Genomic DNA, 27,255 nt, shown 5'->3' on the forward strand with positions numbered 1-27,255 from the left:
AATCTCTGGAATTCTCTGCCCGTTGAAGTGGTGGAGGCTGCCTCGCTAAATATTTTTAAGACACGGGTTGATGGGTTTTTGATAAGAGAGGGGATTAAGGGTTATGGGGAGAGGGCGGGAATGTGGAACTGAGCCACGACAGATCAGCCATGATCTTATTGAATGGCGTGGCAGTCTCGAAGGGCTAGATGGCCTACTCCTGCTCCTATTTCTTATGTTCTAACTGTCTTTATTTATAGTACAATGTCGCAGGTTGAACTAGGAATTCAAGGCTAATTGCCACAAACTGTGAATATTGACAGGGGTGAAGTTACAAGCAGATCAGCCATGATCTTACTGAATGGTGGAACAGGCTCAAGAGGCTCTTAATTTGTCAAGAGGGAGCTGGATATAGCACTTGGGGCGAATGGGATCAAAGGTTATGGGGAGAAAGCAGGATTAGGCTACTGAGTTGGACGATCAGCATGGTCGTGATGAATGGCAGAGCAGGCTCAGAGCGCCAAATGGCCTCCTGCTCCTATCTTCCATGTTACTATGTATGTTTGTATGTCTGTTGCATTGAATAAGTATTTGTTTCAAAAAAGTTCAATATATGTATTTCCAACCAATGACATAAATTGATTTTTTATATCACACATCTTCATAACAAAGCAGAAACCTTATCTGCTGGACCTATGGCAGGAAGATGGGAATGTGGGCAGCTCTTAATTAACCAATGTAGACACAGTGGGCTGAATTTTATGGCCCCGCTCGTCTCAAAACTGTAAAGTCCTGACTGAGGTCAATGAACCTTTCCATGGTCCATCCCTCATCTGCTCCAATTCCTGTGGTGGTTGGGCTGGTAAAATTCTGGCCAATTGTCAGTTGTTTTCTGAGTCAGAAATTTACTTTGATTTCTTTGTGATATTGAAGCAATGTGATTTGATGGTTCCAGCAGAGGATTCCAGCTGTACACTAGACCCAGTGTTGGAGTGTTGTTAGTTCTCATCTCATCACCACCACTCTCAGCCCCTCCACTGTCTTTGAAGTATCATTGCTTCTTGTTTGACATCTAGTCCTGGGGGGTTCGTACTTCCATCAGGGTTAATATTGATCAGCCTAATGTTATTCTTGTTGGATTGTAGGCTTTCTGACTGGAATCCTTTGCCTCATTGTGATCCTACTCATTTCATTACTCCTGGGACTGTTCTTCATGTATGCTGGAGGTATGTCACCATTTCTTAGTGTTACAATATAGAAACATAACAGGAGCAGGAGGAGGCCATTTGGCCCATCAAGCCTGTTCTGCCATTCATCATGATTGTAGTTGATCGTCCAATTTAATAGCCTAATGTTGCTTTCCCTCCATAACTTTTGATCTCATTCGTCCCAAGTGCTACATCCAGCCACCGCTACTTCCGGTGGTAATGAATTCCACAGACTCACCACTCTTTGGGTGAAGAAATGTCCCCTCATCTCCATCCTAAATGGTATACCCTGTATTCTCAGATTGCGACACCTGGTTCTGGACACCCCCACCATCAAGAACATCCTTCCTTCATCTACCCTGTCTAGTTAGAAGTTTATAAGTCTCTATGAGGTCCCCCCTTATTTATCTGAACTCCAGCAAAAACAATCCTAACCTAGCCAATCACTCCTCATACATCAGTCCTGCCATCCATGGAATCAGCCTGGTAAACCTTTGCTGCACTCCCTCAAGAGCAAGAACATCCTTCCTCAGAAAAGGAGACCAAAACTGCGCACAATATTCTAGGTATGGCCTCACCAAGCCCCTGTATAATTGCAACAATATATCCCTGCTTCTGTACTCAAAACCTCTTGCGATGAAGGCCAAAAAACCATTTGCCTTCTTTACCGCCTGCTGCACCTGCATGCTTATCTTCAGCTACTGGTGCACAAGGACACTCCCTTCTCCAATTGACAGACATTCAGGTAGTAATCTGCCTTCTTGTTTTTGCTTCCAAAGTGAACAACCTCATATTTATCCAAATTATACTGCATCTGCCATTGATTAGCCCACTAACTCAACCTGTCCAAATCATGCTGAAGGATCTCTGCACCCTCATCACAGTTCACCCTCCCACCCAACTTGGTATTACCTGCAAACTTTGAGATGTTAGATTTTGTTCACTCATCCAGATCATTAATATATATTGTGAATAGCTGGAGTCCCAGCACTGATCCCTGTGGCACACCGCTAGTCACTGCCTGCCAATTTGAAATATCATGGGTGAATTTTCACAGAGGGCCTGACACAGAAAGATCCAGAGAAGCAATGTACAAATAAAAAATGATGACTCCTCCTCTGCTCTTTCACAGATCATCCAGATGTCACCATCCACTAACATTCAGCCCTGAACCTTTGTTTGGAAGTCGCCCATATGCACTTTTATTAAAAGCTTTCTGAAGTCCACAAGAGCTCTATCTTGGGGAATCAGACTTCCTGTTTTGTTGTATCATGCCCTAATAGATTCAGTATGTCTTTGACAGCACAGCGCTCCTTCAAAACTGATCATCAAACAGTGTGGCATCCCTTAGTACTGATAGAGCATAGAACACTACAGCACAAACAGGCCCTTCGGCCCACTAGTTGCGCTGATCACTTCTACACCTACTAAGCCATAGACCTATCTATAACCCCCAATCCCATTAGATCCCATATACTCATCCAGAAGTCTTTTAAAAGACCCCAGCGAGTTCACCTCCACCACCACCGACGGCAGCCGATTCCATTCACTCACCACCCTCTGAGTGAAAAACTTACCCCTAACATCTCCTCTGTACTTGCTTCCCTGCACCTTAAACCTGTGTCCTCTCGTAGCGACCATTTCAGCCCTGGGAAATAGCATCTGAGAATCCACCCTATCTATTCCTCTCAACATCTTATAAACCTCTATCAGGTCGCCTCTCAACCTTCGTCTCTCCAGGAAGAAGAGTCCCAGCTCCCTCAACCTATCTTCATAAGGCATGCCTCCCAATCCAGGCAACATCCTTGTAAATCTCCTCTGCACCCTTTCAATAACTTCTACATCCTTCCTGTAGTGAGGCGACCAGAACTGTGCACAGTACTCCAAGTGGGGCCTGACAAGGGTCTTATAAAGTTGCAGCATTACCTCCCGACTCCTAAACTCAATCCCTCGATTAATGAAGGCCAGTACACCATACGCCTTCTTGACCACATCCTCCACCTGCGAGGCCGATTTAAGAGTCCTATGGACCCGGACCCCAAGATCCCTCTGCTCTTCAACCCAGCTAAAACTCCTACCCTTGATATTGTATTCCTTCATCCCATTGGTCCTGCCAAAGTGGACCGCTACACATTTATCTGCGTTGAAGTCCATCTGCCACTTCTCCGCCCAGTCTTGCATCCTATCTATGCCATGCTGCAACTTCTGACATCCCTCCAGACTATCCGGGGCAGGCTCGAAGGGCTAGATGGCCTACTCCTGCTCCTATTTCTTATGTTCTTATGTTCTTATGTTCTATCCACAACACCACCAACCTTCGTATCGTCTGCGAACTTACTAACCCATCCCTCCACTTCCTCATCCAGGTCAGTTATGAAAATGACAAACAGCAAGGGCTCTAGAACAGATCCGTGGGGCACTCCACTGGTGACCGACCTCCATGCAGACAAAGACCCATCCACAACCACTCTCTGCCTTCTGCAGGCAAGCCAGTTCTGGATCCACAAGGCCAAAGCCCCTTGGATCCCATGCCCTCTCACCTTCTGAAGAAGACTTGCATGGGGGACCTTATCAAACGCCTTGCTGAAGTCCATGTACACCACGTCTATTGCTCTTCCTTCGTCAATGTGTTCAGTCACATTCTCAAAGAACTCAACTAGGCTCGTAAGGCATGACCTGCCCTTGACAAAACCATGTTGACCATTTCTGATCATTCTAAACTTCTCCAAATGCTCATAAATCTTGTCCCTCAGAAGCCTCTCCATCAGCTTACCATCCACTGAGGTCAGACTCACCGGTCGGTAATTTCCCGGGCTATCCCTGTTCCCTTTCTTGAAAATAGGAACCACATCCGCAATCCTCCGGAACCTCTCCCGTCTCCATCAACGACACAAAGATCATCGCCAGAGGCTCTGCAATCACTTCCCTCACCTCCCACAGTAACCTGGGGTACATCCCATCTGGTCCCGGCGACTTGTCTGTCATGATAGAGTTTAAAAGTTCTAACACATCCTCTTCCTTAACATCCACATACTTAATCTTTTCAGTCTGCCGCAAACCTGTAGTACAACCTCCCAGATCAGTTTCCACCGTGAATACTGAGGCAAAGTACTCATTAAGCACCTCTGACATTTCTTCTGGTTCCACACAGACCTTTCCCCCTTCACCTTTTATAGGTCCTATACCTTCTCTTCTCATCCTTTTACTTTTCACATATTTGTAGAAGGCCTTGGGATTCTCCTTAATCTTACCCGCCAAGGCCTTCTCATGACCCCTTTTGGCTCTCCTAATTTCCTTTTTAAGCTCCTTTCTACAATCCTTATACTCCTCTAGACCCTTACCATCTCCTAGCTCTCTGAGCCTTTTATACACCTTTCCTTTCTTCCTGACTAGGTTCACCACAACCTTCGTGCACCACGGTTCCCGCGCCCTACCAAAACCTCCCTTGTCTCATCGGAACGTTATCGTGCAGAGCTCCAGACGAACATTTCTTGAATATCCGCCACCTTCCTTCTGTACTTTTCCCCAAGAACGCCTCCTTCCAGTTTATTCGTCCAATTATCTGCCTGATGTCATCATATTTCCCCTTATTCCAGACAAACACCTTCCTAGTCTGCCTGATCCTATCTCTGTCCAATGCTATCGTGAAGGAGATAGAATTATGATCTCCATCCCCGAGATGCTCTCCTACCGAGAGATCCGTCATCTGTCCTGGTTCATTAGCCAGCACCAGGTCAAGTACAGCCTCTCCTCTCGTAGGCTTATCCACGTACTGTGTCAGGAACCCCTCCTGAACACACCTAACAAACTCCTCCCCATCCAAACCCCTTACCCTAGGGATGTTCCAGTCGATGTTTGGGAAATTAAAATCTCCCATCACGACAACTCTGTTATTACTACATCTCTCTAGAATCTGTTTCCCTATCTGCACCTCAACTTCCCTGTCACTATTGGGTGGCCTATAGAAAACACCCAGCAAAGTTATCGACCCTTTGCTGTTCCTAACTTCCACTCACAGAGACTCTGTAGACAGTCCCTCCACGGCATCCTCCTTCTCTGCAGCCATGACACTATCCCTGATCAACAGTGCCACTCCACCACCTCTTTTGCCCCCAACCCTGTCCTTCCTGAAGCATCTGAATCCTGAAGTACCCAGTCCTGTCCCTGAGATATCCAAGACTCTGTAATGGCCACTACATCACATTCCCAAGCAGCAATCCATGCCCTAAGCTCATCTACCTTATTTATTACACTCCTGGCATTAAAAGAGACACACCTCAGCCCCTCAGTCTAGACATTTCTCTTCTCCACCACCCATCTAACCTCCCTCTCATACTGTCTACAGTCCTTCCCTACCTGGGAGCTAGCCTCCTCGGTCCCAGTCTCCCCATCACTATTCCCTCCCCCCATCCTTTCTAGTTTAAAGTCCCCCCAGTAGCCCTAGCCAGTCTTCCCGCCAAGATATTGGTCCCCCTGGGATTCAAGTGCCACCCGTCTTTACTGTACAGGTCACACCTGCCCCTAATGAGGTTCCAATGATCCAGGAACCGGAATCCCTGCCCCCTGCTCCAGTCCCTCAGTCACGCATTCAGCCTCCACCTCATTCCATTCCTGCCCTCATTCTCCCGTGGCACAGGCAGCAATCCTGAGATTACTACCTTCGCGTTCCTCTTTCTCAGCTGCCTACCCAGTTCCCTATAGTCCCTTTTCATGACTGCTTCCCTCTTCCTGCCTACGTCAGCAGTACCTATATGCACTACAACCTCCGGTTCCTCACCCTCCCCTTTCAGGATGTCTGGGACGCGTCCCGAGACATCGCGGATCCCAGCTCCAGGGAGACAAAACACTGTCCGCGACTCCCGTCTGCGTCTGCAAAAACGCCTGTCCTTTTGGGGAGAGTGATCATTGTATGGTGGAGTTTCTGGTGCAGATGGAGGAGGAGAAAGTGGGTTCCCGGACACGCGTCCTTTGTTTGAACAGAGGGGAGTACGGTAGGATGAGAGAAGAATTGGCGAATGTGGACTGGGGGAGCGCGTTGGAAGGTAGGTCTGCTGAGGAGCAGTGGAGGATCTTTAAGGAGATCTTTCTTGGTGCTCAGCAGAAATTTATTCTGATGGTCAAAAAGGACAGTAGGAGGAGAGGTAATAAGCCGTGGATAACGAAGGAGGTGAAGGAAAGTGTTAAATTAAAAGCGGAGGCGTTTAGAGTAGCTAAGAGTAGTGGGCGAGAAGAGGATTGGGAGAGGTTTAAATGTCAACAAAGATTGACAAAGAAGTTGATAAAGAAGGGTAGGAGAAACTATGAAGCTGGGCTAGCGCTTAATATAAAAAAGGATAGCAAGAATTTTTATAAATATATAAAAAGGAAGAGGCTGGCTAGGGTGAACGTTGGACCCTTAGAGGATGAGAAGGGGGACTTAGTGGTAGGGGATGGGGTAATGGCTGAGGTCTTGAATAACTTTTTTGTTTCGGTCTTCACAGAGGAGGATGTGAATACTTTGCCGGGTGTTAGAGATGGAAAGGTGGTAGGACTGGAGGGTCTTAGTGACATTATTGTTACTAGAGAGGCGGTGCTTGACAGACTGGAGGGACTGATTGTGGACAAGTCCCCAGGACCAGATGGAATGCATCCGAGGGTTCTGAAAGAAATGGCGGAGGTTACAGTGGATGCCTTAGTGGTTATTTTCCAAACGTCGCTGGATTCCGGGGAAGTGCCGGAAGATTGGAAAACGGCTAATGTTACGCCGTTGTTTAAGAAGGGTGGCAGGCAAAAGGCAGGGAATTATAGGCTGGTTAGTTTAACGTCTGTTGCAGGTAAAATGTTAGAATCCGTCATCAAGGAGGAAATAGCGAGGCATCTTGAGGGGAATTGCTTGATAGAGCAGACGCAGCACGGTTTCGTTAAGGGGAAGTCGTGTCTGACAAATTTACTGGAGTTCTATGAGGATGTGTCTAGGGTGGTGGATAGAGGAGAGCCGGTGGATGTGGTCTTGATTTTCAGAAGGCGTTTGACAAGGTACCTCACAAGAGGTTATTGCAGAAGGTCGAGGGACATGGAGTTGGGGGTAGGGTGTTAGTGTGGATAGAGGATTGGTTGTCAAATAGGAGGCAGAGAGTGGGGGTCAACGGGTGCTATTCGGATTGGCGGATGGTGACTAGTGGAGTGCCCCAGGGGTCGGTGCTGGGGCCTCAGCTTTTTACCATTTATATAGATGATCTGGAGGAGGGAACCGAGTGTATGGTGTCGAAATTTGCTGATGACACCAAGATTGATGGAACGGCAAATTGCGCGGAGGGTGTGGAGAGTCTACAGAAGGATCTAGATAGGCTGGGCGAATGGGCCAGGAAATGGCAAATGGAATTTAATGTTGGCAAGTGTGAGGTGGTCCACTTTGGTAGGAATAATGGTAGGAAGGATTATCACTTACGTGGTGAAAAACTGCAGCAGGCGACGGTGCAGAGGGACCTTGGGGTCCTTGTGCATGAGTCGCAAAAACCCAGCTTGCAGGTGTAGCAGGTGGTCAGGAAGGCGAATGGGATGCTGGCCTTCATAGCGAGAGGGATTGAATATAAAAGTAGGGAGGTCTTGCTGCAGCTGTATAGGGCATTGGTGAGGCCGCAGCTGGAGTACTGTGTGCAGTTTTGGGCGCCGTACTTACGCAAGGATATTTTGGCCTTGGAGGGAGTGCAGAGGAGGTTTACTTGGCTGATGCTGGAGTTGAGGGGGTTGAGCTATGAGGAGAGGCTGAAAAAACTAGGCTTGTACTCGTTAGAGTTTAGAAGAATGAGGGGAGATCTCATTGAGACGTATAAGATGGTGAATGGGATGGATAGGATAGAGGTGGAGAGACTCTTCCCGCTCAGAAAGGACAGTAGGACTAGGGGGCACAGCCTCAAGATAAAGGGGGGGCGGTTTAGAACGGAGTTGAGGAAGAACTTCTTCACTCAAAGGGTGGTGAATCTCTGGAATTCTCTGCCCGTTGAAGTGGTGGAGGCTGCCTCACTAAATATTTTTAAGATGCGGGTTGATGGGTTTTTGATAAGAGAGGGGATTAAGGGTTATGGGGAGAGGGCGGGAAAGTGGAACTGAGCCACGACAGATCAGCCATGATCTTATTGAATGGCGGGGCAGGCTCGAAGGGCTAGATGGCCAACTCCTGCTCCTATTTCTTATGTTCTTATCCCCTCACTATGGAGTCCCCTATTAGTACTGCCTTGCTGCTGTTTCTTAGTTTTTTGAAGTACTGGCTCAGCTCCAGAGACCTGGCCACTGCTGCCTCCCTCGGATGAGCTGTCCCCCCCAGCGGTACTCAGGCAGGAGTACTTATTTTGAAGGGGGACATCCACCGGTGTGCTCTCCATCACCTGAGGTTTCCCCTTCCTAATAGTTACCCACGTGCCTCCTTCCCGTTGCCCTGGTGTGACTGCTTGCTGATAGCTCCTGTCAATTATCTCCTCACTCTCTCTAATGAGCCGAAGGTCCTCGAGCTGCATTTGCAGCTCCTTAACCTGGTTCCGTTGGGACTGCAGCTCCACACACCGAGCACAGGTGTGGATGCCTGGTAGACTAGGAGCCTCCAAGACCTCCCATATATTGCATTGGCAACAACATACTGGCCTCACACCCGTACTTGCCCTTTATAGAAACCCAGAGGAAAAAAAAGTAATAAAAACTTATAACTTACCTTGCCTCACTCTTTTCGCTTTGGCCCTGTGAGCCAAAGCCCTTACAGCTCACACAAAAACAAAAACAACCTTACCTGCTCTCAGTCAGAGCTCTTCTCTCTCTCTCTCTCTTTTTTAGGTTAGAGGAGGAGGGAGGGTTGGGATACTCTACCTATGTAGAGTATCGGGATTCCTCACCGCTCTAATTTATAGTAAGGTTAAAAAAATCTCTACCCAAGTGTCTTTGCAACACCTTCTGGTTTCCGCTACAAAATTTAAAAACAAAACTAGTAAAGTTAGTTTTAAAAATCGCTCTACTCACCCACAAGCTCTCCTCTCGCAAATCGCTGCCTCTCTTCAGTGCTCCGAAGGAACAATGAGCGTCACTCTCTTTCTTTTAGGTTAGAGGAGGGGGTGGGATGGGATACTCTACATGTGTAGAGTATCGGGTTTCTTCACCTTTCCAATTTATGGGGGTCCAGAGGGAAAAAAAAACTACTTCCCAAGCCTCCCTATGACCACTTCCTGTATCCAGTTTAAAATTTAAAAAAAAGCTAGAGACGTTAGTTTAAAAAAGAAACACAGTAACTTACTCACAAGCTCTCCTCTCACCAGTCTCTCCCTCTCTGATGTGCTCCCAAGGAACAATGAGCTTCCAACAGTGCAGCACTCCCTCAGTACTGACCCTCCAACAGTGTGGTGCTCCCTCAGTACTGACCTTCTGACAGTGCTGCACTCCCTCAGTATTGATATTTGAAGTGTGCGGCGCTTCTTCAGTACTAATCATCAATGTGGCACTCTCAATATTAACTGTCCAACAGCGTGGCACTCCCACAGTACTGGCCCTCCAACAGTGTGATGCTTCCTCAGCACAGACCCTCCAACAGTGTGGTGATTCCTCTGTTGTAACCATCTGTCAATGTGGTGCTCGCTCAGATGGGGGTGCCTCAGTTTGAGGACTGGTTTGTTTAGTTGGCTGGACAGCGAGTTAGTGACGCAGAGTGATGCTAACAGTGCGGGTTCAATTCCTGTGCCGGTTGATGTTATTCACGAAGGCTCCACCTTCTCAACCTTGCTCCTTCCCTGTGTGTGGTTATCCTCAAGTTAAATCAGCACCAATCGGCTCTCCTCCTCAAAGAGAGAACAGCCTATGGTCATCTGAGACTGTGGTGACTTTGCCGTACCTGCTCCCTCAACACTCATCCTCTGACAGTGCAGCACTCTGTCAGTACTGATACTCCAACACTGCCCTGCTTCCTCAGTACTGATCCTTGAAGAGTGCGGTGATTCCTCAGTTGTGACCTTCTAACAGTGAAGCGCTACTTCAGTGATCTGCTAACAGTGTGGCCCACCCACAGTACTAAACCCCTCCCCCCACCAACAGTGCAGTGCTTTCTCCACAGAACAGAGTCCCTACAGTGCAAAAGGAGGCCATTCAGCTCATTAGGTCTGCACCGTCTTTCCAACAGAGCATCCTACCCAGGCCCCATCCCTGTAACCTCACATATTTTCCCTGCTAATCTCCCTTACAGGTTGGGCTGAAGGGCTTATTTCCATGCTGTAAACTTTTATGACTCTTATGACCCACACACCTTGGGAGACTAAGGAATAATTTAGCAAGGCCAGTCCACCTAACTTGCACATCTTTGGACTTTGGGAAGAAACCAAAGCACCCAGAGGAAACACACGCAGAAAGGAGACAATAGGCAAACTCCACATAGACAGTTACCCGAGGATGCCTTTAACCTGGGTCCCTGGCGCCGAGAGTCAGTTGTGCTAACCACTGTGCCAACGTGCTGCCTCATCTCAATAGTGATCCTCAAAGTGTGTGGCACGCCCTCATTACAGAACATAGAACATAGAACATTACAGCGCAGAACCTCTGACAATTCAATTTCATCCATGGTGATCACATGGATCCACACTCAACTATATCTTTTACATGGGTTCTGAAGCCAGATTTGGTGAAATCTGTAATTCAGGACAGATTGGCAATAGCTCCACTGACTTCCCCTGAGTCTCTCTCTTGCTAAATGGTATCAGATTCAGCCCAGATGAGGGACTTTCACATGGCACCTAAAGATCCTGAACCTCCCATCAGAAACTTTCTCCATTGATCAAAGACCCATAGCCCACCACTCTACCATCACATTTCCTTACCCATCAATCCAGGACCACTCGCCTCTTTCTCCCTTACCTTAACCCCAGAACCCTCTCCAACACTGCGTTCTTATTTCTCCTCATATTGCCTTTCACCATCGCCCAAGTATCCCTTCCAGTAACTTTACCATTGCCCATGGTGGCTGTCCAATACCACTAGCCTTAAGACCAGCCCAGAATGAAAAATATTAATAACAACAAAATAATTTTGCTTTCAATTTCTCCCACTCTCTCACCTTCACATTATCCATCTCTGACATTTCCCTTTCTTTCCTTTTCTGTCTCCCATTTCTGATGCTAGACTATCATCAATACTTATTACAAGCCCACCAACTCTTGCAGCTATCTTGACCACAGCTCCTCACACCTCACTTCCTATAAGTGCTCCATCCCATTCTCCCAGTTTCTCTGGCTTCACCACATCTGTTCTAATGATGCCACCTTTGAAAACAGAACTTCCAATATGTCTGCCTTTTTCCTTAACCAAGTTTTTCCCACCCATGTGATTAACAGGACAATCTAAGTCTGACCCATTCCCTCACTGCCAGGGTACTAAGAGGTAGTGCTCCAAACCTCATGAAAGGGAGGCTAAACTTACCAATGCACTTCTGGCATGGTCATCACAACTAGTTTTCGTTTCCTTTTATAAATTTGTGGGACCCGGGTGTCGCTGGCTGGTCAGTATTTATCACCCATCCTAGTTGCCCTTGGAGGGCAGTTGAGAATCAACCACATTGCTTTGGTTCTGGAATCAAATGTAGGCCAGAACAGGTAAGGATGGCAGATTTCCTTCCCTAAAGGGCATTAGTGAACACTAGTACTGATTCATGCTGTTAAGGGCTTAGATGAGTGCAGTTCTTAAAATGTATACAGGAATACTTTTTAGGTCAATATGTAGAGGATCCAACAAGGATGGTGCAGTGCTAGACCTAATTCTGGGGAATGAAGCCGGACAGGTGGTTGATGTGTTGATGGGGAAGCATTCTGGTGATAATGACCACAACATGGTTCAGTTCAATTTGTTGTGGACAAAGAAATTGACAAGTTGCAGATAAGGGTTTTGGATTGGGGGAGAGTAGGTTTTAACAAAATTAGGCAGGACCTGCCAAGAGAGACCGGAATGAGTTACTTGTGGGAAATCTACAGAACAGCAGTTGCGGGGGAGGGCGTTCAAAGATGAAATAGGGAGGGTACAGGCCCAAGATGTTCCCTCAAGGGTAATAGGAAGGTGCAACAAACCCAGTGAACCATGGATGACCAGAGACATTTAGGATATAATGAGAAGGGAAAGAGAGGCTTTTAAGAAGTAAAAAGGAATGTGCCTGCAGAGGGATTAGTGGAGTACAGATAGTGCAGGATGGAGCTTAAGAAATCAATTAGGAGAGCAAAGAGGGGATATGAGAAAGCTCTGGCAGGTAAAAGTAGGGAAAATCCTAAGATATTTTATAAGTATATCAATGGGAAGAGGATAATTAGGGAAAGAGTAGGGCCCATTAAGGGCCGAGGGAGAAATCTGTCGTGGGCGGCGGAGGTCATCGGTAGGGTGTTAAATGAATATTTCACATCAGTCTTCACCCATGAGAATGAGGAGATAGTTATGGAACTCAGGGAGAGTAACTGTGAGGCGCTAGAGAAAATCATCATAGGCAGTGACAAGATATTGGAAATATTTTGGTGGGCTAAAAGTGGACAAATCTCCAGTTCTGGATGAATTGTGTCCCAGGCTGTTGTGGGGCAAGAGAGGAAATTGCAGGTGCTCTGATGTAAAATTTTAATTCCTTCCTGACCACCAGGGAGGTGCCAGAGGATTGGAGAACATCAAATGTGGTCCCACTATTTAAGAAAGGCAATAGAGACATAGTGAGTGTCACATCTGTGCCTGGGAAACTACTGGAGAAGATTCTGAAGGAAAGAATCTATTTCCATTTGGAGAGGCAGTGTTTGATCAGGGTAGTCAGTATGGTTTTCTCAGATGGAGGTCATTGAGCATGTAACCAAGTGTGTGGATAAGGCAGTGCGGTTGATGTAGTTTATATAGATTTCAGTAAAACTGTTGACAAAATCCCACATTAATCTCTTATTACAAAGGCTAATGCAAATGGGATACAGGCTGATCTGATGAGGTGGATTCATAATTGGCTGAGTGGTAGGAGGCAGAGGGTGATGACAGACGGCTGCTTTAGTGACTGGAGACCAGTGTCCAGTGGTGTGCCACAGGGATCGTGCTGGGCCCCCTATTGTTCGTCATTTATATAAATGACATGGATGACTATGTGGGGGATAGGATCAGTAAGTTTGCCAATGACACAAAGATTGTCCGGGTAGTTAACAGTGAGGTTGAGTGTTTTGGATTATGGGAAGATATAGATGAGATGGTCAAATGGGCAAATAAGTGACAGATGGAATTTAACCCTGAAAAGTGTGAGGTGATACACTTTGGAAGGAATAATTTGATAAGGAAGTACACTATGAAAGGTCTGACACTGGGAAGTTCCGAAGAACAAAGGGACCTTGGCGTGATTGTCCGTAGATCTCTGAAGGCGGAAAGGCAGATTAATAAGATGGTGAAAAAGGCATATGGCACACGCACCTCTATCAATCGAGTCACAAAAGCTAATGCAATTCTGGTCACCACATTATAGGAAAGAATGCACTGGAAGAGTTGCAAAGGAGATTCACCAGGATGTTGCCTAGGATGGAACATTCAAGTTATAAAGAGAGGTTGGATAGGCTTGGGTTGTTTCCTCTGTCTGAGGCCAGAACTCTCCATTCACCTGATGGTGGGACAAATCTGAAAGCTAGTGAGTTTACTATCAAATAAATCGGTTGGACTTAAACCTCGTGTTGTCAGACTTTTTATTGTTTTCTCTGAGCAGAGAAGACTGAGGGGTATGAACAGGGTGAATAAGGAGCAGCTGTTCTCCTTCGTTGGAGGACCAGTTAAGAGGTATCACAAGTTAAAAGTGAGGGGTTGGAGGGTCATGGAGGACTTGAGGAAAAACGTTTTTACCTAGAGGATGGTGATGGTCTAAAATGCACTGCCTGGGAGAGTGGTGGAGGTGGGATGCCTCATATCCTTTAAAAAGTACCTGGCTGAGTACTTGGCACGTTATAACATTCAAGGCTATGTGCGAAGTGCTAGCAAGTGAGATTACATGGGGAGGTAACAACCTTTCATGCATCGGTGCAGACTCGATGGGCCAAAAGGTCTCTTCTGCACTGTAGGATTCTGTGATTCTGTGCTAGTGTGACAAAAGAACAAAGAAAATGACTGCACAGGAACAGGGCCTTCAGCCCTCCAAGCCTGCACTGATCATGACGCTCATATGAATTAAAACCCTCTACTGTTCTGGAGATCAGGTCCTTCTATTCCCATCCTGTCCATGTATTTGTCCAGATGCCCCTTAAAAGTCACCATCATATCTGCTCCTGGTACCTCTCCCAGCAGAGAGTTCCAAGCATCCAGCACCCTCTCTGTAAAAAACCTGCCTCGTATATCTCCTTGAAACCTTGCCCCTTGCACCTTAAAACTGTGCCCTCTAGTAATTGACTGTTCCATCCTGGGAAAAAGTTTCTGACTATCCACTTTGTCCATGCCCCACGTAATCTTGTAGACTTCCATCAGGTCGCTGCTCAACCTCCGTTGTTCTAATGAGAACAAACCAAGTTTCTCTAACCCTACTAATGCCCTCCATGTCAGGCAACACCTGGTCAATCTTTTCTATACCCTCCCCAAAGCCTCCACATCCTTCTGGTAGTGCAGTGACCAGAATTGAACACTATTCCAAGTGCGGCCTAAGTTCTATAAAGCTGCAACATAACTTGCCAATTTTTAAACTCAATCCCTGGCCAATGAAGGCAAGCAAGCTGTATGCCTTCTTAATTATCTTCTCCACCTGCATTGCCACTTTCGATGACCTGTATACCTATACAATCAGATCCCTCTGCCTATCAATACTCTTAAGGGTTCTATCATTTACTGTACTTTTCCTATCTGTATTAGATCTTCCAAAATGCATTACCTCATATTTGTCTGGATTAAACTCTATCAGCCATTTCTCCGCTCAAGTCTCCAGCTGATCTATATCCTGCTGTATCCTCCAATGGTCCTCATCGCTCTCCACAAATTCACCAACCTTTGTGTTGTCTACAAAGTTACTAATCAAACCAGTTACATTTTCCTCCAAATCATTTATATATATTACAAATATTATGACATCATTCTGGCTGAGTGGGAAGATATGTTGAAGATGGAAGTAGTGGTAGTAGACCACTAATTATATTGTATGCAAATCAGACTCATATCCTTTCTAAGCTTGAACCTGATCACATCATTAGAGGAGGGCAGGGAAGCTCCCACACCAAAAATCTCTCTGGCTTGCCCAGCTGCTAAATCGTGGCCATTAACTCTGTTTCTCTTTCTATAGATACCACCAGACCTGCTGAGTTTTTCCAGAATTTTTTGTTTTCATTACTGAAAATAACGGTGTTTACTTTGCACAGTGTCCATTAACTCTTTCTCCCTCTCTATTCCAGTGCGAAAGCAACTAATGGGCTGTTTCTCTTCTCATTCAACGGCCCCACTCATTGAAAAGGAAAATTTGACAACAATTGAATTCACTGAGGTAGGAATAACATTTTTCTGCTGCCCTCTTTATATAGGGGCTCACATTCCAACAGGTGTCATGCCCATCACATATACTGGGGTTAACAAGTCTGACCCCATGTATATTGGCCTTTGCAATTTTCGACTAGACCCCAAATGTTTGGTATGATCTGGTTAGGGGCTTAAAGTTTGAGGTCCAAGGTACTTACTAAGAGAATAAAGTAAAAAGTCTCACAACACCAGGTTAAAGCCCAACAGGTTTATTTGGTATCCCAAGCTTTCGGAATGCTGCTCCTTCATCAGGTGAAGTGCTCCGAAAGCTTCTGCTACCAAATAAACCTGTTGGACTTTAACCTGGTGTTGTGAGACTTCTTACTATGCCCATCCCAGTCCAAAGCTGGCATCTCCATATTAAGAGAACAAAGGCACAAAAGCAGATTGAAAGGATAGTTCTGGCAATTAACATCAATGGTGGGCAAGCCTCCAGAAACAGTTAGTTAGGGCAGAAATATTAATCACATGGAAACTATTAGGTGACTAGGAAGAGCCAGCATGGATTTCTAAAAGGGAAATAGTGTTTAACTAACTTGCTGGGGTTTTTTGAGGAGGTTCCTATAAAGTTGATGAGAGTAATGCTATTAATGTGGCGTACATGGATTTTCCAAGAACATTCATAGAATTATAGAAACCCTATAGTGCAGAAAGAGGCCATCAAGTCTGCACCGTCCACAATCTCACCCAGGCCCTACCCCCATATCTACCCGCTAATCCCTTTAACCTATGCATCTCAGGACTCTAAGGGGCAATTTTTAGCATGGCCAATCAACCTAACCCGCATATCTTTGGACTGTGGGAGTCCAGCAATCCAGTGCCCCACCACAGACTTGTGAGGAAAGTTGTAACTCATGAATAAATGGACAGTGGCAATATGGATACAAACTTGTTGAATAATAGGAAGGAGGGAGTAATGGTCAATGGATACTTTTCAGGCTGGAGGAAGGTTGTAGTGGAGATTGGCAGGATTGGTATTGGGACCTTTGCTTTTCCTGATATATATCAATGATCTAATTCTTGGTGTGCAGAGACCAATTTCAAAGTTTGCAGATAACACAAAACTTGCAAGTATTGTAAATTGAGAAGACAATAGTGTGGAATTTCAAAAGGACATAGGCAAGTTGGCGGAGGGAGCAGACAGGTGCAGATAATGTTCAGGGTAGAGAAGTGTGAGGTGATGCATTTTGGTAGGAAGAACATAAAAAGACAGTCAAATAAGGGATAAAATTCTTAAAAGGGGTGTGGAGCAGAGGGCACTGGATGTATATGTGCATAGATCATTGAAGGTAACAGGATAGGTGGAGAAGCAGTTAATAAACTGTATAGTATTCTGGGCTTTATTTTGTTATGTTTATTGAATATTTTCTTATATTTTACATAGCAAAAAAACACAGATACATATCCAAACAGTGCTCATGTGTACATTCTAACATTGGGCACAGGGCTCCTCGTGGCACTCTGCCTGAGTTCTGTCTAATTGCACTAGTAATGATGGTAATAATATAAAAACAAAAAGACAGAGGAATGCCACTGGAGAACTAACTGAGCGCGCAAGCAGCCCAGGCTACAAACTAGTGAGCAGAGAAAGGAAAGAGAGTCAGCGAAAGAGAGAGAAGAAAGAGAGTGAGAGGGAGAAGAGAGAAGTTCTCATGTTGGTCCCCATGCCTTAGCAGGATGGGTGGGTGTACTCAGGTCAACGGCCAGGGTGCGTCCACCAGTAGGGGAAGGGGGTTTCTGTGGGAGCACCTGGAGTCCTGGGGCTATCGGGTATCAACTCACCCAGCTCCAACTGCACCATCCCAACAGGCGCTCTAAATGGTTGCCAGGTGTTATAGAACCAAGCAGTGGACCCATGTAGCACGCACCTCATCTTCTCCAGCTTAATGGTATCTATCACCTCCTTCACCCACTGTGAATGTGTTGGGGGTGCACCTGATTTCCTAAACAGGATTAGTCGTCTTGCCAGGAGTGTAGTGAAAGCTACAAAATCTGCTTATAATTTCGGCAGCAGCAGATTTAAAGGCACAACCTCAAACAGGGCAGCCTGGGGGAATGCACTTATGTCCTGATCTAGCGTTGTCGCAGTCATCTCAAATATTGATGTCCAGTAGTTATACAGTGATGAGCAAGCCCAGAGGGTGGTGGGAGCTTGCTGGCACCGTACACAAGTGGGGCTTGAGTCTGGTACATTCTAGAGAGTTGGGCCAAAGGGCCTGTTTCCATGCTGTAAACCTCTATGACTCTAGGTAGTCTCTTGGAGGAATGCAATTTGTATACCCAGTTGTCGAAGATGCTGAAAAATCTTACTGTGCTTAACCGGATGATTTAATCCCTTGACATTCCGGCTGTGAGCTTGCTCGCTCCGATATAAAGGCCTCTTAGTTAGCATCCCACATTCCTAACAGTAGCCTGGTGTCCCTCCTAACTGGGGAGTCTCCCCCCAACAGCTGCGGGGAACCAAGCATGAGAAAGAGAGGGTGGGCTTGAAAGATGCCAAACCACACCCACAGAGAAGATACAGCAAAGACACAAAAACACCCACACAGATCATATCTGCAAATTCAGCGTCCCCCCTTCCCCCTGTAAGAGTAATCCTCAAGCAGGCTGGAAAGCAAAGCCCAAACCTGACCCAGGAGAGTCATAGAATCATAGAACCCTACAGTGCAGAAAGAGGCCTTCAGCCCATCGAGTCTGCACCGAACACAATCTTGCCCAGGCCCTACCCCCATATCCCTACTTATTATACCCACTAATCCCTCTAACATACGCATCCCTGGACACTAAGGGGCAATTTCTTAGCATGGCCAATCAACCTAACCCGCACATCTTTGGACTGTGGGAGGAAACTGGAGTACCTGGAGGAAACCCACACAGACACGAGGAGAATGTTCAAACTCCACACAGACAGTGGCCCGAGCCGGGAATCGAACCCAGGACCCTGGAGCTGTGAAGCAGCAGTGCTAACCACTGTGCTACTGTGCCGCCCAAAAGGTCATGCAGAAGTCCACCAGTGAAGGCCACCCTTCTCCTTGCCACTGCCAGGGTAAAATCTGGAAATATCAGCAGCTTATTTTCCTGGTACCTCAGAGTGGTGCCTGTGCTGCTTGCTGCAGAATTCTGTCTCATGCTGTGGTGTAAGGTACTTGTGTAGTAATGGACCAAGGAGCTTCTCCTAGTCTGGGTTTTGCCTGTAATGGTCCTCAAATTCCAGCACATTCTTCAATAACTGGGCGAGAAATTCTGTGATATTTGGGCCCTCGATACTCTCCGGAAGGCCTATCAGATGGATATTATTTCATCTTTGGCTTCCTTCCACCTCATCACATTTCTCCCTTAGGGACTTAACCTTTGATGTCAAATGAGGGAACCAAAGAATAGGGCCAGTAAGACTCAGAGAAAAAGCAGGCAAGTATGGGTGTTAACCAAAGAGGGCCTGGCAGACTGAAGTGCATTTGCTTCAATGACGGAAGTGTAACAGATAAGGCAGATGAACTTAGAGCTTGGATTAGTACTAGAACTATGATGATGTTGCTATTATAGAGATTTGGTTAAGGGAAGCACAAGGGCAGCTTAACATTCCAGGATACAGATGCTTCAGGTGGGATAGAGGGGGATATAAAAGGGGTGAGGGAGTTGCACTTCTGGATAAGGAGAATATCACAGTTGTATTGCGGGAGGACTTCTCAGAGGGATCATATAGTGAGGCAATATGGGTAGAGCTCAGGAATAGGAAGAGTGTAGTCACAATGTTGGGGATTTACTATAGGCCGCCCAACAGCCAGCAGAGGGGATAGAGGAACAGACAGATTTTGGCAAGGTATAAAAGTAACAGGGTGTTGTGGTGGGAGATTTTAACTTCCCCTCTATTGACTGAGAATCACTTAGTGCTAGGGGTGTGGATGGGGAAGAGTTTGTAAAGAGCTCCCAGGAGAGTTTCTTGAAACAGTATATAGATAGTCCAACTAGAGAAGGGGCCACACTGGACTTGGTATTGGGGAATGAGCCTAGCCAGATGGTCGACGTTTCAGTAGGAGAACAGTTTGAGATCGGTGACCACAATTCAGTAAAGTTTAAGGTACTGATGGGTAAAGATAAGTATGGTCCTCAAGTGAAGGTACAAAATTGGGGAAGGCTAATTACAACAATATTAGGCAGGAACTGAAGAATGTAGATTAGGGACAGATGTTTGAGGGCAAATCAACATCTGGCATGTGGGAGGTTTCAAGTGTAAGTTGATTGGGATTCAGGACCTGGCACATTCCTATAAAAATGAAAGATAAGTACGGCAAGTTTTGGAAACCTTGGCTAATGAGAGATATTGTGAGCCTGGTCAAAGAGGAAAAAGGAAGCATTTGTCAAAGCTTGGAGACTGGGAACACATGAAGCAAATGTGGAATACAAGGAAAGTAAAAAGAAACTTAAGCAAGGAGTAAGGAGGGCTAAAAGGAGTCACGAAAAGTCATTGACCAGCAGGATTTAGGAAAATCCCAAGGCTTTTTATACATATATAAAGAACAAGAGGGTAGCCAGGGAGAAGGTTGGCCCACTCAAGGACAGGGGAGGGAATCAATGCAGGGAGCCAGAGGAAATGGGTGAGGTATTAAATAAGTACTTTGCGTCAGTATTCACCAAAGAGAAGAACTTAGTGGATGATGAATATGGGTAAGGGTGTGTAGATAGTTCGAGTCATGTTAAGATCAAAAAGGTGGCGGTATTGGAGTTCTTGAGAAGCATTAAGGTAGACTCACTACAGGAAGGATGTGGAAGCTATTGAGAGGGTGCAGAGGAGATTTACAAGGATGTTGCCTGGATTGGGAGGCATGCCTTATGAAGATAGTTTGAGGGAGCTAGGTCTCTTCTCTCTGGAGAGACGAAGGTTGAGAGGTGACCTGATAGAGGTTTATAAAATGTTGAGAGGAATACGTAGGGTGGATTCTCGGAGGCTATTTCCCAGGGCTGAAATGGTCGCTACGAGAGGACACAGGTTTAAGGTGCTGGGGAGCAGGTACAGAGGAGATGTTAGGGGTAAGTTTTTCACTCAGAGGGTGGTGAGTGAGTGGAATCGGCTGCCGTCAGTGGTGGTGGAGGCAAACTTGCTGGGGTCTTTTAAAAGACTTCTGGATGAGTATATGGGATTTAATGGGATTGGGAGTTACAGATAGTTCTATGGCCTGATAGTTATGGATGTGATCGGCGCAACTTGTGGGCCGAAGGGCCTGTTTGTGCTGTAGTGTTCTATGATCTATGATCTAGACAAGTCCCCTGGGCCTGATGGAATACACCTCAGAATACTGAGAGAAGCAAGGGAGGAAATTGCTGGGGTCTTGAGAGAAATCTTTGCATCCTCCCTGGCTACAGGGAGGCCCCAGACGACTGGAGAATAGCCAATGTTGTTGCTTTGTTTAAGAAGGGTAGCAAGAATAATCCAGGTAATTACAGGCTGGTGAGCCTTACATCAGTGGTAGGGCAATTATTGGAGAGGATTCTTCTGGACAGGATTTATTCTCAGTTGGATATAAGTGGACGTATTAGCAAAAGGCATCATGGTTTTGTGAAAGGGAGGTTGTGCCTCACTAACTTGATCAAGTTTTTCGAGAAAGTGACAAAGATGATTGATAAGGGTAGGGCAGTGGACTTGTCTACATGGACTTCAGTAAGGCCTTTGACAGGTCCCTCATGGCAGAAGATGAAGTCACACAGGATCAGAGGTGAGCTGACAAGGTGGATACAGAAGTGAAGCGTGTGTTTATGAATGGAGGGCTGTGACAAGTGGTGTTCCACAGGGATTAGAACTGGGACCTTTGCTGTTTGTCAACTATATAAATGATTTGGAGGAAAATGACACTGATTTGATTCGTAAGTTTGCAGACGACACAAGATTGGTGGATTTGCGGCTAGTGATGAGGACCGTCAAGAGGATACAGCAGGATATAGATCAGTTGGAGACTTTAGCGGAGAGTTAGCAGATAGAGTTTAATCAGGAGAAATCCCTGAAATCAGATCCCTGAAAGTTGGGAGTCAAGTAGATAAGGTTGTTAAGAAGGCATACGGTGTCTTGGCGTTTATTGGCAGGGGGATTGAATTTAGGAGTCACAGCGTCATGTTGCAACTGTACACAACTCTGGTGCGGCCGCACTTGGAGTACTGTGTGCAGTTCTGGTCCCCACATTACAGGAAGGATGTGGAGGCTTTGGAGAGGGTGCAGAGGAGGTTTACCAGGATGTTGCCTGGTATGGAGGGGAGGTCCTATGAGGAGAGGCTGAGGGATTTGGGGTTGTTTTCGCTGGAAAGAAGGCGGCTAAGAGGGGATCTTATTGAAACATATAAGATGATTAGAGGTTTAGATAGGGTGGATAGTAATAGCCTTTTTCCTCTGATGGAGAAATCTAGCACGAGGAGGCATGGCTTTAAATTAAGGGGTGGTAGTTATAGGATGGATGTCAGGGGTAGGTTCTTTACCCAGAGGGTGGTGAGGGATTGGAATGCCCTGCCTGCTGCAGTTGTAAATGCGCCTAGTTTGGGGGCGTTTAAGAGATCCGTGGATAGGTTTATGGACAAAAAGGGATTGGTTTAGGTTAGTGGGTCATTGTTTTGTAACTGGTTGGCGCAACATCGTGGGCCAAAGGGCCTGTTCTGCGCTGTAATGTTCTATGTTCTATGTTCTAAATGTAAGGTAATGCATTTTGGAAAGTCTAATACAGATAGGAACAGTAATATACAGTAAATGGCAGAACCTTTTCGCTGATGACACGAAGGTCGGTGGTGTTGTGGATGGTCTGGAAGGATGTCAAAAGTTGCAGCAGGACATAAATAGGATGCAGGACTGGGAGGAGAAGTGGCAGATGGACTTCAACGCGGATAAATGTGTAGTCGTCCATTTTGGCAGAACCAACGGGATGAACGAGTACACTATCAAGGGCAGGAGTCTTAGTAGTGTTGTCCCATTGTTTAAGAAGGGGAACAGAGACTTTGCCGGGAATTATAGACCGGTGAGTCTTACTTCTGTTGTGGGCAAGGTTTTAGAAAAAATTATTAGGGATAGGATTTATAGTTATTTGGAGTGTAATGAATTGATTAGAAATAGTCAACATGGTTTTGTAGCGGGTAGGTCGTGCCTTACTAACCTTATTGAGTTTTTTGAGAAGGTGACCAAAGAGGTGGATGGGGGTAAGGCAGTTGACGTGGTATACATGGATTTTAGTAAGGCGTTCGATAAGGTTCACCATGGTAGGCTTCTGCAGAAAATGCAGATGTATGGGATTGTGGGTAATCTAGGAAGTTGGATCAGGAATTGGCTATCAGATAGGAGACAGAGGGTGGTGGTGGATGGTAAATATTCATCATGGAGTACAGTTACGAGTGGTGTGCCTCAGGGATCTGTTTTGGGGCCACTGTTGTTTGTAATTTTTATTAATGATCTGGATGAGGGTATAGTTGGGTGGATTAGTAAATTTGCTGATGACACCAAAATTGGAGGTGTGGTAGATTGTGAGGAAGGGTGTCATAGTCTGCAGGGAGACTTAGATAGGTTGCAGAGCTGGGCCGAGAGGTGGCGGATGGAATTTAATGCGGAGAAGTGTGAGGTAATTCACTTTGGTAGGAGCAACAGATGTGTCGAGTATAGGGCTAACGGGAGGACTTTGAATAGTGTGGATGAACAGAGGGATCTAGGTGTGTGTGTACATAGATCCCTGAAAGTTGGGAATCAAGTAGATAAGGTTGTTAAGAAGGCGTACGGTGTCTTGGCGTTTATTGGTAGGGGGATTGAATTTAGGAGTCGCAGTGTAATGTTGCAACTGTACACTACTCTAGTGCGGCCGCACTTGGAGTACTGTGTGCAGTTCTGGTCCCCGCATTACAAGAAGGATGTGGAGGCGTTGGAGAGGGTGCAGAGGAGGTTTACTAGGATGGTGCCTGGTATGGTGGGGAGGTCCTATGAGGAGAGACTGAGGGATTTAGGGTTGTTTTCGTTGGAAAGAAGGCGGCTAAGAGGGGATCTTATTGAAACATATAAGATGATTAGAGGTTTAGATAGGGTGGATAGTGATAGCCTTTTTCCTCGGATGGAGAAAGCTAGCACGAGGGGGCATGGCTTTAAATTAAGGGGGGGTAGCTACAGGACGGATGTCAGGGGTAGGTTCTTTACCCAGCGGGTGGTGAGGGATTGGAATGCCCTGCCTGCTGCAGTTGTAAATGTGTCTAGTTTGGGGGCGTTTAAGAGATCTCTGGATAGGTTTATGGACGAAAAGGGATTGGTATAGGCTAGTGGGTCATTGTTTTTGTAACTGGTCGGCGCAACATCGTGGGCCGAAGGGCCTGTTCTGCGCTGTAATGTTCTATGTTCTATGTTCTATGTTCTAAGAGCAGAAGGATCTTGGGGTCCGGGTCCACAGGACTCTTAAATCGGCCTCGCAGGTGGAGGATGTGGTCAAGAAGGCGTATGGTGTACTGGCCTTCATTAATCGAGGGATTGAGTTTAGGAGTCGGGAGGTAATGCTGCAACTTTATAAGACCCTTGTCAGGCCTCATTTGGAGTACTGTGCGCAGTTCTGGTCGCCTCACTATAGGAAAGACGTAGAAGCTATTGAAAGGGTACAGAGGAGATTTACAAGGATGTTGCCTGGACTGGGAGGCATGCCTTATGAAGTTAGGTTGAGGGAGCTGGGTCTCTTTTTCCTGGAGAGACGAAGGTTGAGAGGCGACCTGATAGAAGTTTATAAAATGTTGAGAGGAATAGATAGGGTGGATTCTCAGAGGCTACTTCCCCGGGTTGAAATGGTCGCTACGAGAGGACACAAATTTAAGGTGCGGGGAGGCAAGTACAGAAGTGATGTTAAGGGTAAGTTTTTCACTCCGAGGGTGGTGAGTGAATGGAATCGGCTGCTGTCAGTGGTGGTGGAGGCGAACTCGCTGGGGTCTTTTAAAAGACTTCTGGATGAGTATATAGGGTTTTATGGGATTGGGGGTTAAAGATAGGTCTATAGATTGGTAGGTGTTGATGTGATCGGCGCAACTCGTGGGCCGAAGGGCCTGTTTGTGCTGTAGTGTTCTATGTTCTATGTTCTATGTTCTATATTGAAAGGCAAAGGGATCTGGGTGTACAGATGCACAAGTCACTGAAAGTGGCAACGCAGGTGGAGAAGGTAGTCAAGAAGGCATATGGCATGCTTGCCTTTATCAGCTGGGGCATTGAGCTTAAAAATTGGAAAGTCATGTTACTGCTTTATACAACCTTAGGCTGCGCTTGGATATAGTGTTCAGTTCTGGTCGCCACACTACCAGAAGGATGCAGAGGCGTTGGAGAGGGTACAAAGAAGATTTACCAGGATGTTGCCTGGTATGGAGAGCATTAGCTATGAGGAGAGGTTGGAGAAATTTGGTTTGTTCTCAGTGGAACGACAAAGGTTGAGGAAAGACCTGATAGAGGTCTACAAGATTATGAAGGGCGTGGATAGAGTGGATAATCAGAAGTTTTCTTGCAGGGTGGAAAAGTCAATTACTCGGGGGCAGAGGTTAAAGGTGCAAGGAGCAGGTTTAAAGGAGATGAGGCAGATTTTTTACATAGGGGGTATGGAACTCGCTGCCAGAGGAGGTAGTGGAAGCAGATACGATAGTGACTTTTAAGGAGTAATTTGACAAATACATGAATAGCGTGGGAATGGAGGGATATGGTCCCATGAAGGGTGGGCATTTTTAATTCAGCCGGGCAGCATGGTTGATGCAAACTTGGAGGGCCAAAGGCCTATTCCTGTACTGTAATTTTCTTTATTCTTTGAGTAACTTGGCTCAGGGATAGTGGGAACGATTCTCCCAAAAGTGCTGAAATGGTGGGAAAACTGTTCTAGATCACAACTATTTTTTCAGTGCAGCTTCACTCTCAAATCTCCCCACTTTGTGCAATGCAGAAGTCACAATTGGAAATATCATTAAAAAGCTGGGGACCGGGGCCTATTCACGCCAGAGTCTGACAGTTCTGGAACTCTGTGTTTGCACAATGGCCTGATCTGTCAATGTCCCCGATTGCTGGCCAGCCCGGGACCCTCACAATGCTGCCACCCCAGCCCTCCTCACGGCCAGATCGTGGCCTCCATGACAATTCCCAGGCCAGCACTGACCCACCTCCCCGCCGTCCCGGAACACCTCAGTGTCCAGCCACCCCGCCGCCCCCAACAGTGGCAATCCCCCAACCCCCCTTCACCCCGATCAGCGGTGTCAAGGTTCCCCTGGGCATGGGCATTTTACCCCTTGGACAGTGCCAGTGGGCACAGGCTGGCACTGCCAGGGTGCCCATGCCTAGGGGACACCATATCTCTGCCACCTGACCCCTGAAGGGCCCCGATTGCCCCCCCCCCATCTTCATTGCGGTGGGGTCTTCAGCTAGTTCCCCGAACATGGGGAGCTACTCTTAACCCTGCCAGAATGAAGTACTCCTGGTGGGGTGGGAGATGCTATATGCTTGGCAAGCTGCGTACTGGACCCGATAATCACATGCAAAATATATTTAAAATGCATGAAAATGACTTATCTCTCTTAGAACATAGAACATTACAGTACAGTACAGGCCCTTCGGCCTCAATGTTGTGCTGAGCTATGTCCAATCCCAAGATTAAGCTGTCTTACTCCCTATAATTCTGGTGTGCTCCATGTGCCTATCCAATAACCGCTTGAAAGTTCCTCAAGTGTCTGACTCCACTATCACAACAGGCAGTCTATGCCACACTCCAACCATTCTCTGAGTGAAAAATCTACCTCGGACATCCCTCCTATATCTCCCACCATGAACCTTATAATTATAGAACATAGAACATAGAACACTACAGCACAAACAGGCCCTTCGGCCCACAAGTTGCGCCGATCACATCAACGCCTACCAATCTATAGACCTATCTATAACCCCCAATCCCATTAAATCCCATATACTCATCCAGAAGTCTTTTGAAAGAAATGGCGGAGGTGATAGTGGATGCCTTGGTGGTTATTTTCCAGACGTTGCTGGATTCCGGGGAAGTGCCGGATGATTGGAAAACGGCTAATGTTACGCCGTTGTTTAAGAAGGGTGCCAGGCAAAAGGCGGGGAATTATAGGCCAGTTAGTTTAACGTCTGTGGTGGGTAAAATGTTAGAATCTGTCATTAAGGAGGAAATTGCGAGGCATCTTGAAGGGAATTGCTTGATAGAGCAGACGCAGCACGGTTTCATTAAAGGGACGTCGTGTCTGACAAATTTACTGGAGTTCTATGAGGATGTGTCTAGGGTGGTGGATAGAGGAGAGCCGGTGGATGTGGTCTTTCTAGATTTTCAGAAGGCGTTTGACAAAGTACCTCACAAGAGGTTATTGCAGAAGGTCGGGGGACATGGAGTTGGGGGTAGGGTGTTAGCGTGGATAGAGGATTGGTTGTTAAATAGGAGGCAGAGAGTGGGGGTCAACGGGTGCTATTCGGATTGGCGGTTGGTGACTAGTGGAGTGCCCCAGGGGTCGGTGCTGGGGCCTCAGCTTTTTACCATTTATATAGATGATCTGGAGGAGGGAACCGAGTGTAGGGTGTCGAAATTTGCTGATGACACCAAGATAGGGGGAACGGCAA

General features: G+C 46.5%; 1 protein-coding gene across 1 annotated transcript in view; it reads left to right on the forward strand.

Moving 5' to 3' along the window:
- LOC145359156 (bone morphogenetic protein receptor type-2-like) overlaps positions 1–27,255 on the forward strand; it is a 215,339-nt gene that overhangs the window by 133,845 nt on the left and 54,239 nt on the right. The window contains exons 5-6 of the mRNA XM_080213579.1: positions 1,125–1,205; positions 15,548–15,636. Of these exons, the coding sequence (XP_080069705.1) occupies positions 1,125–1,205; positions 15,548–15,636 (170 nt within the window). The remainder of the gene's footprint in view (positions 1–1,124; positions 1,206–15,547; positions 15,637–27,255) is intronic.

This window comes from Carcharhinus amblyrhynchos, chromosome 27, assembly GCF_965287045.1.
Source record: "Carcharhinus amblyrhynchos chromosome 27, sCarAmb.v2.hapA, whole genome shotgun sequence".
Lineage (NCBI taxonomy): Eukaryota > Metazoa > Chordata > Chondrichthyes > Carcharhiniformes > Carcharhinidae > Carcharhinus > Carcharhinus amblyrhynchos.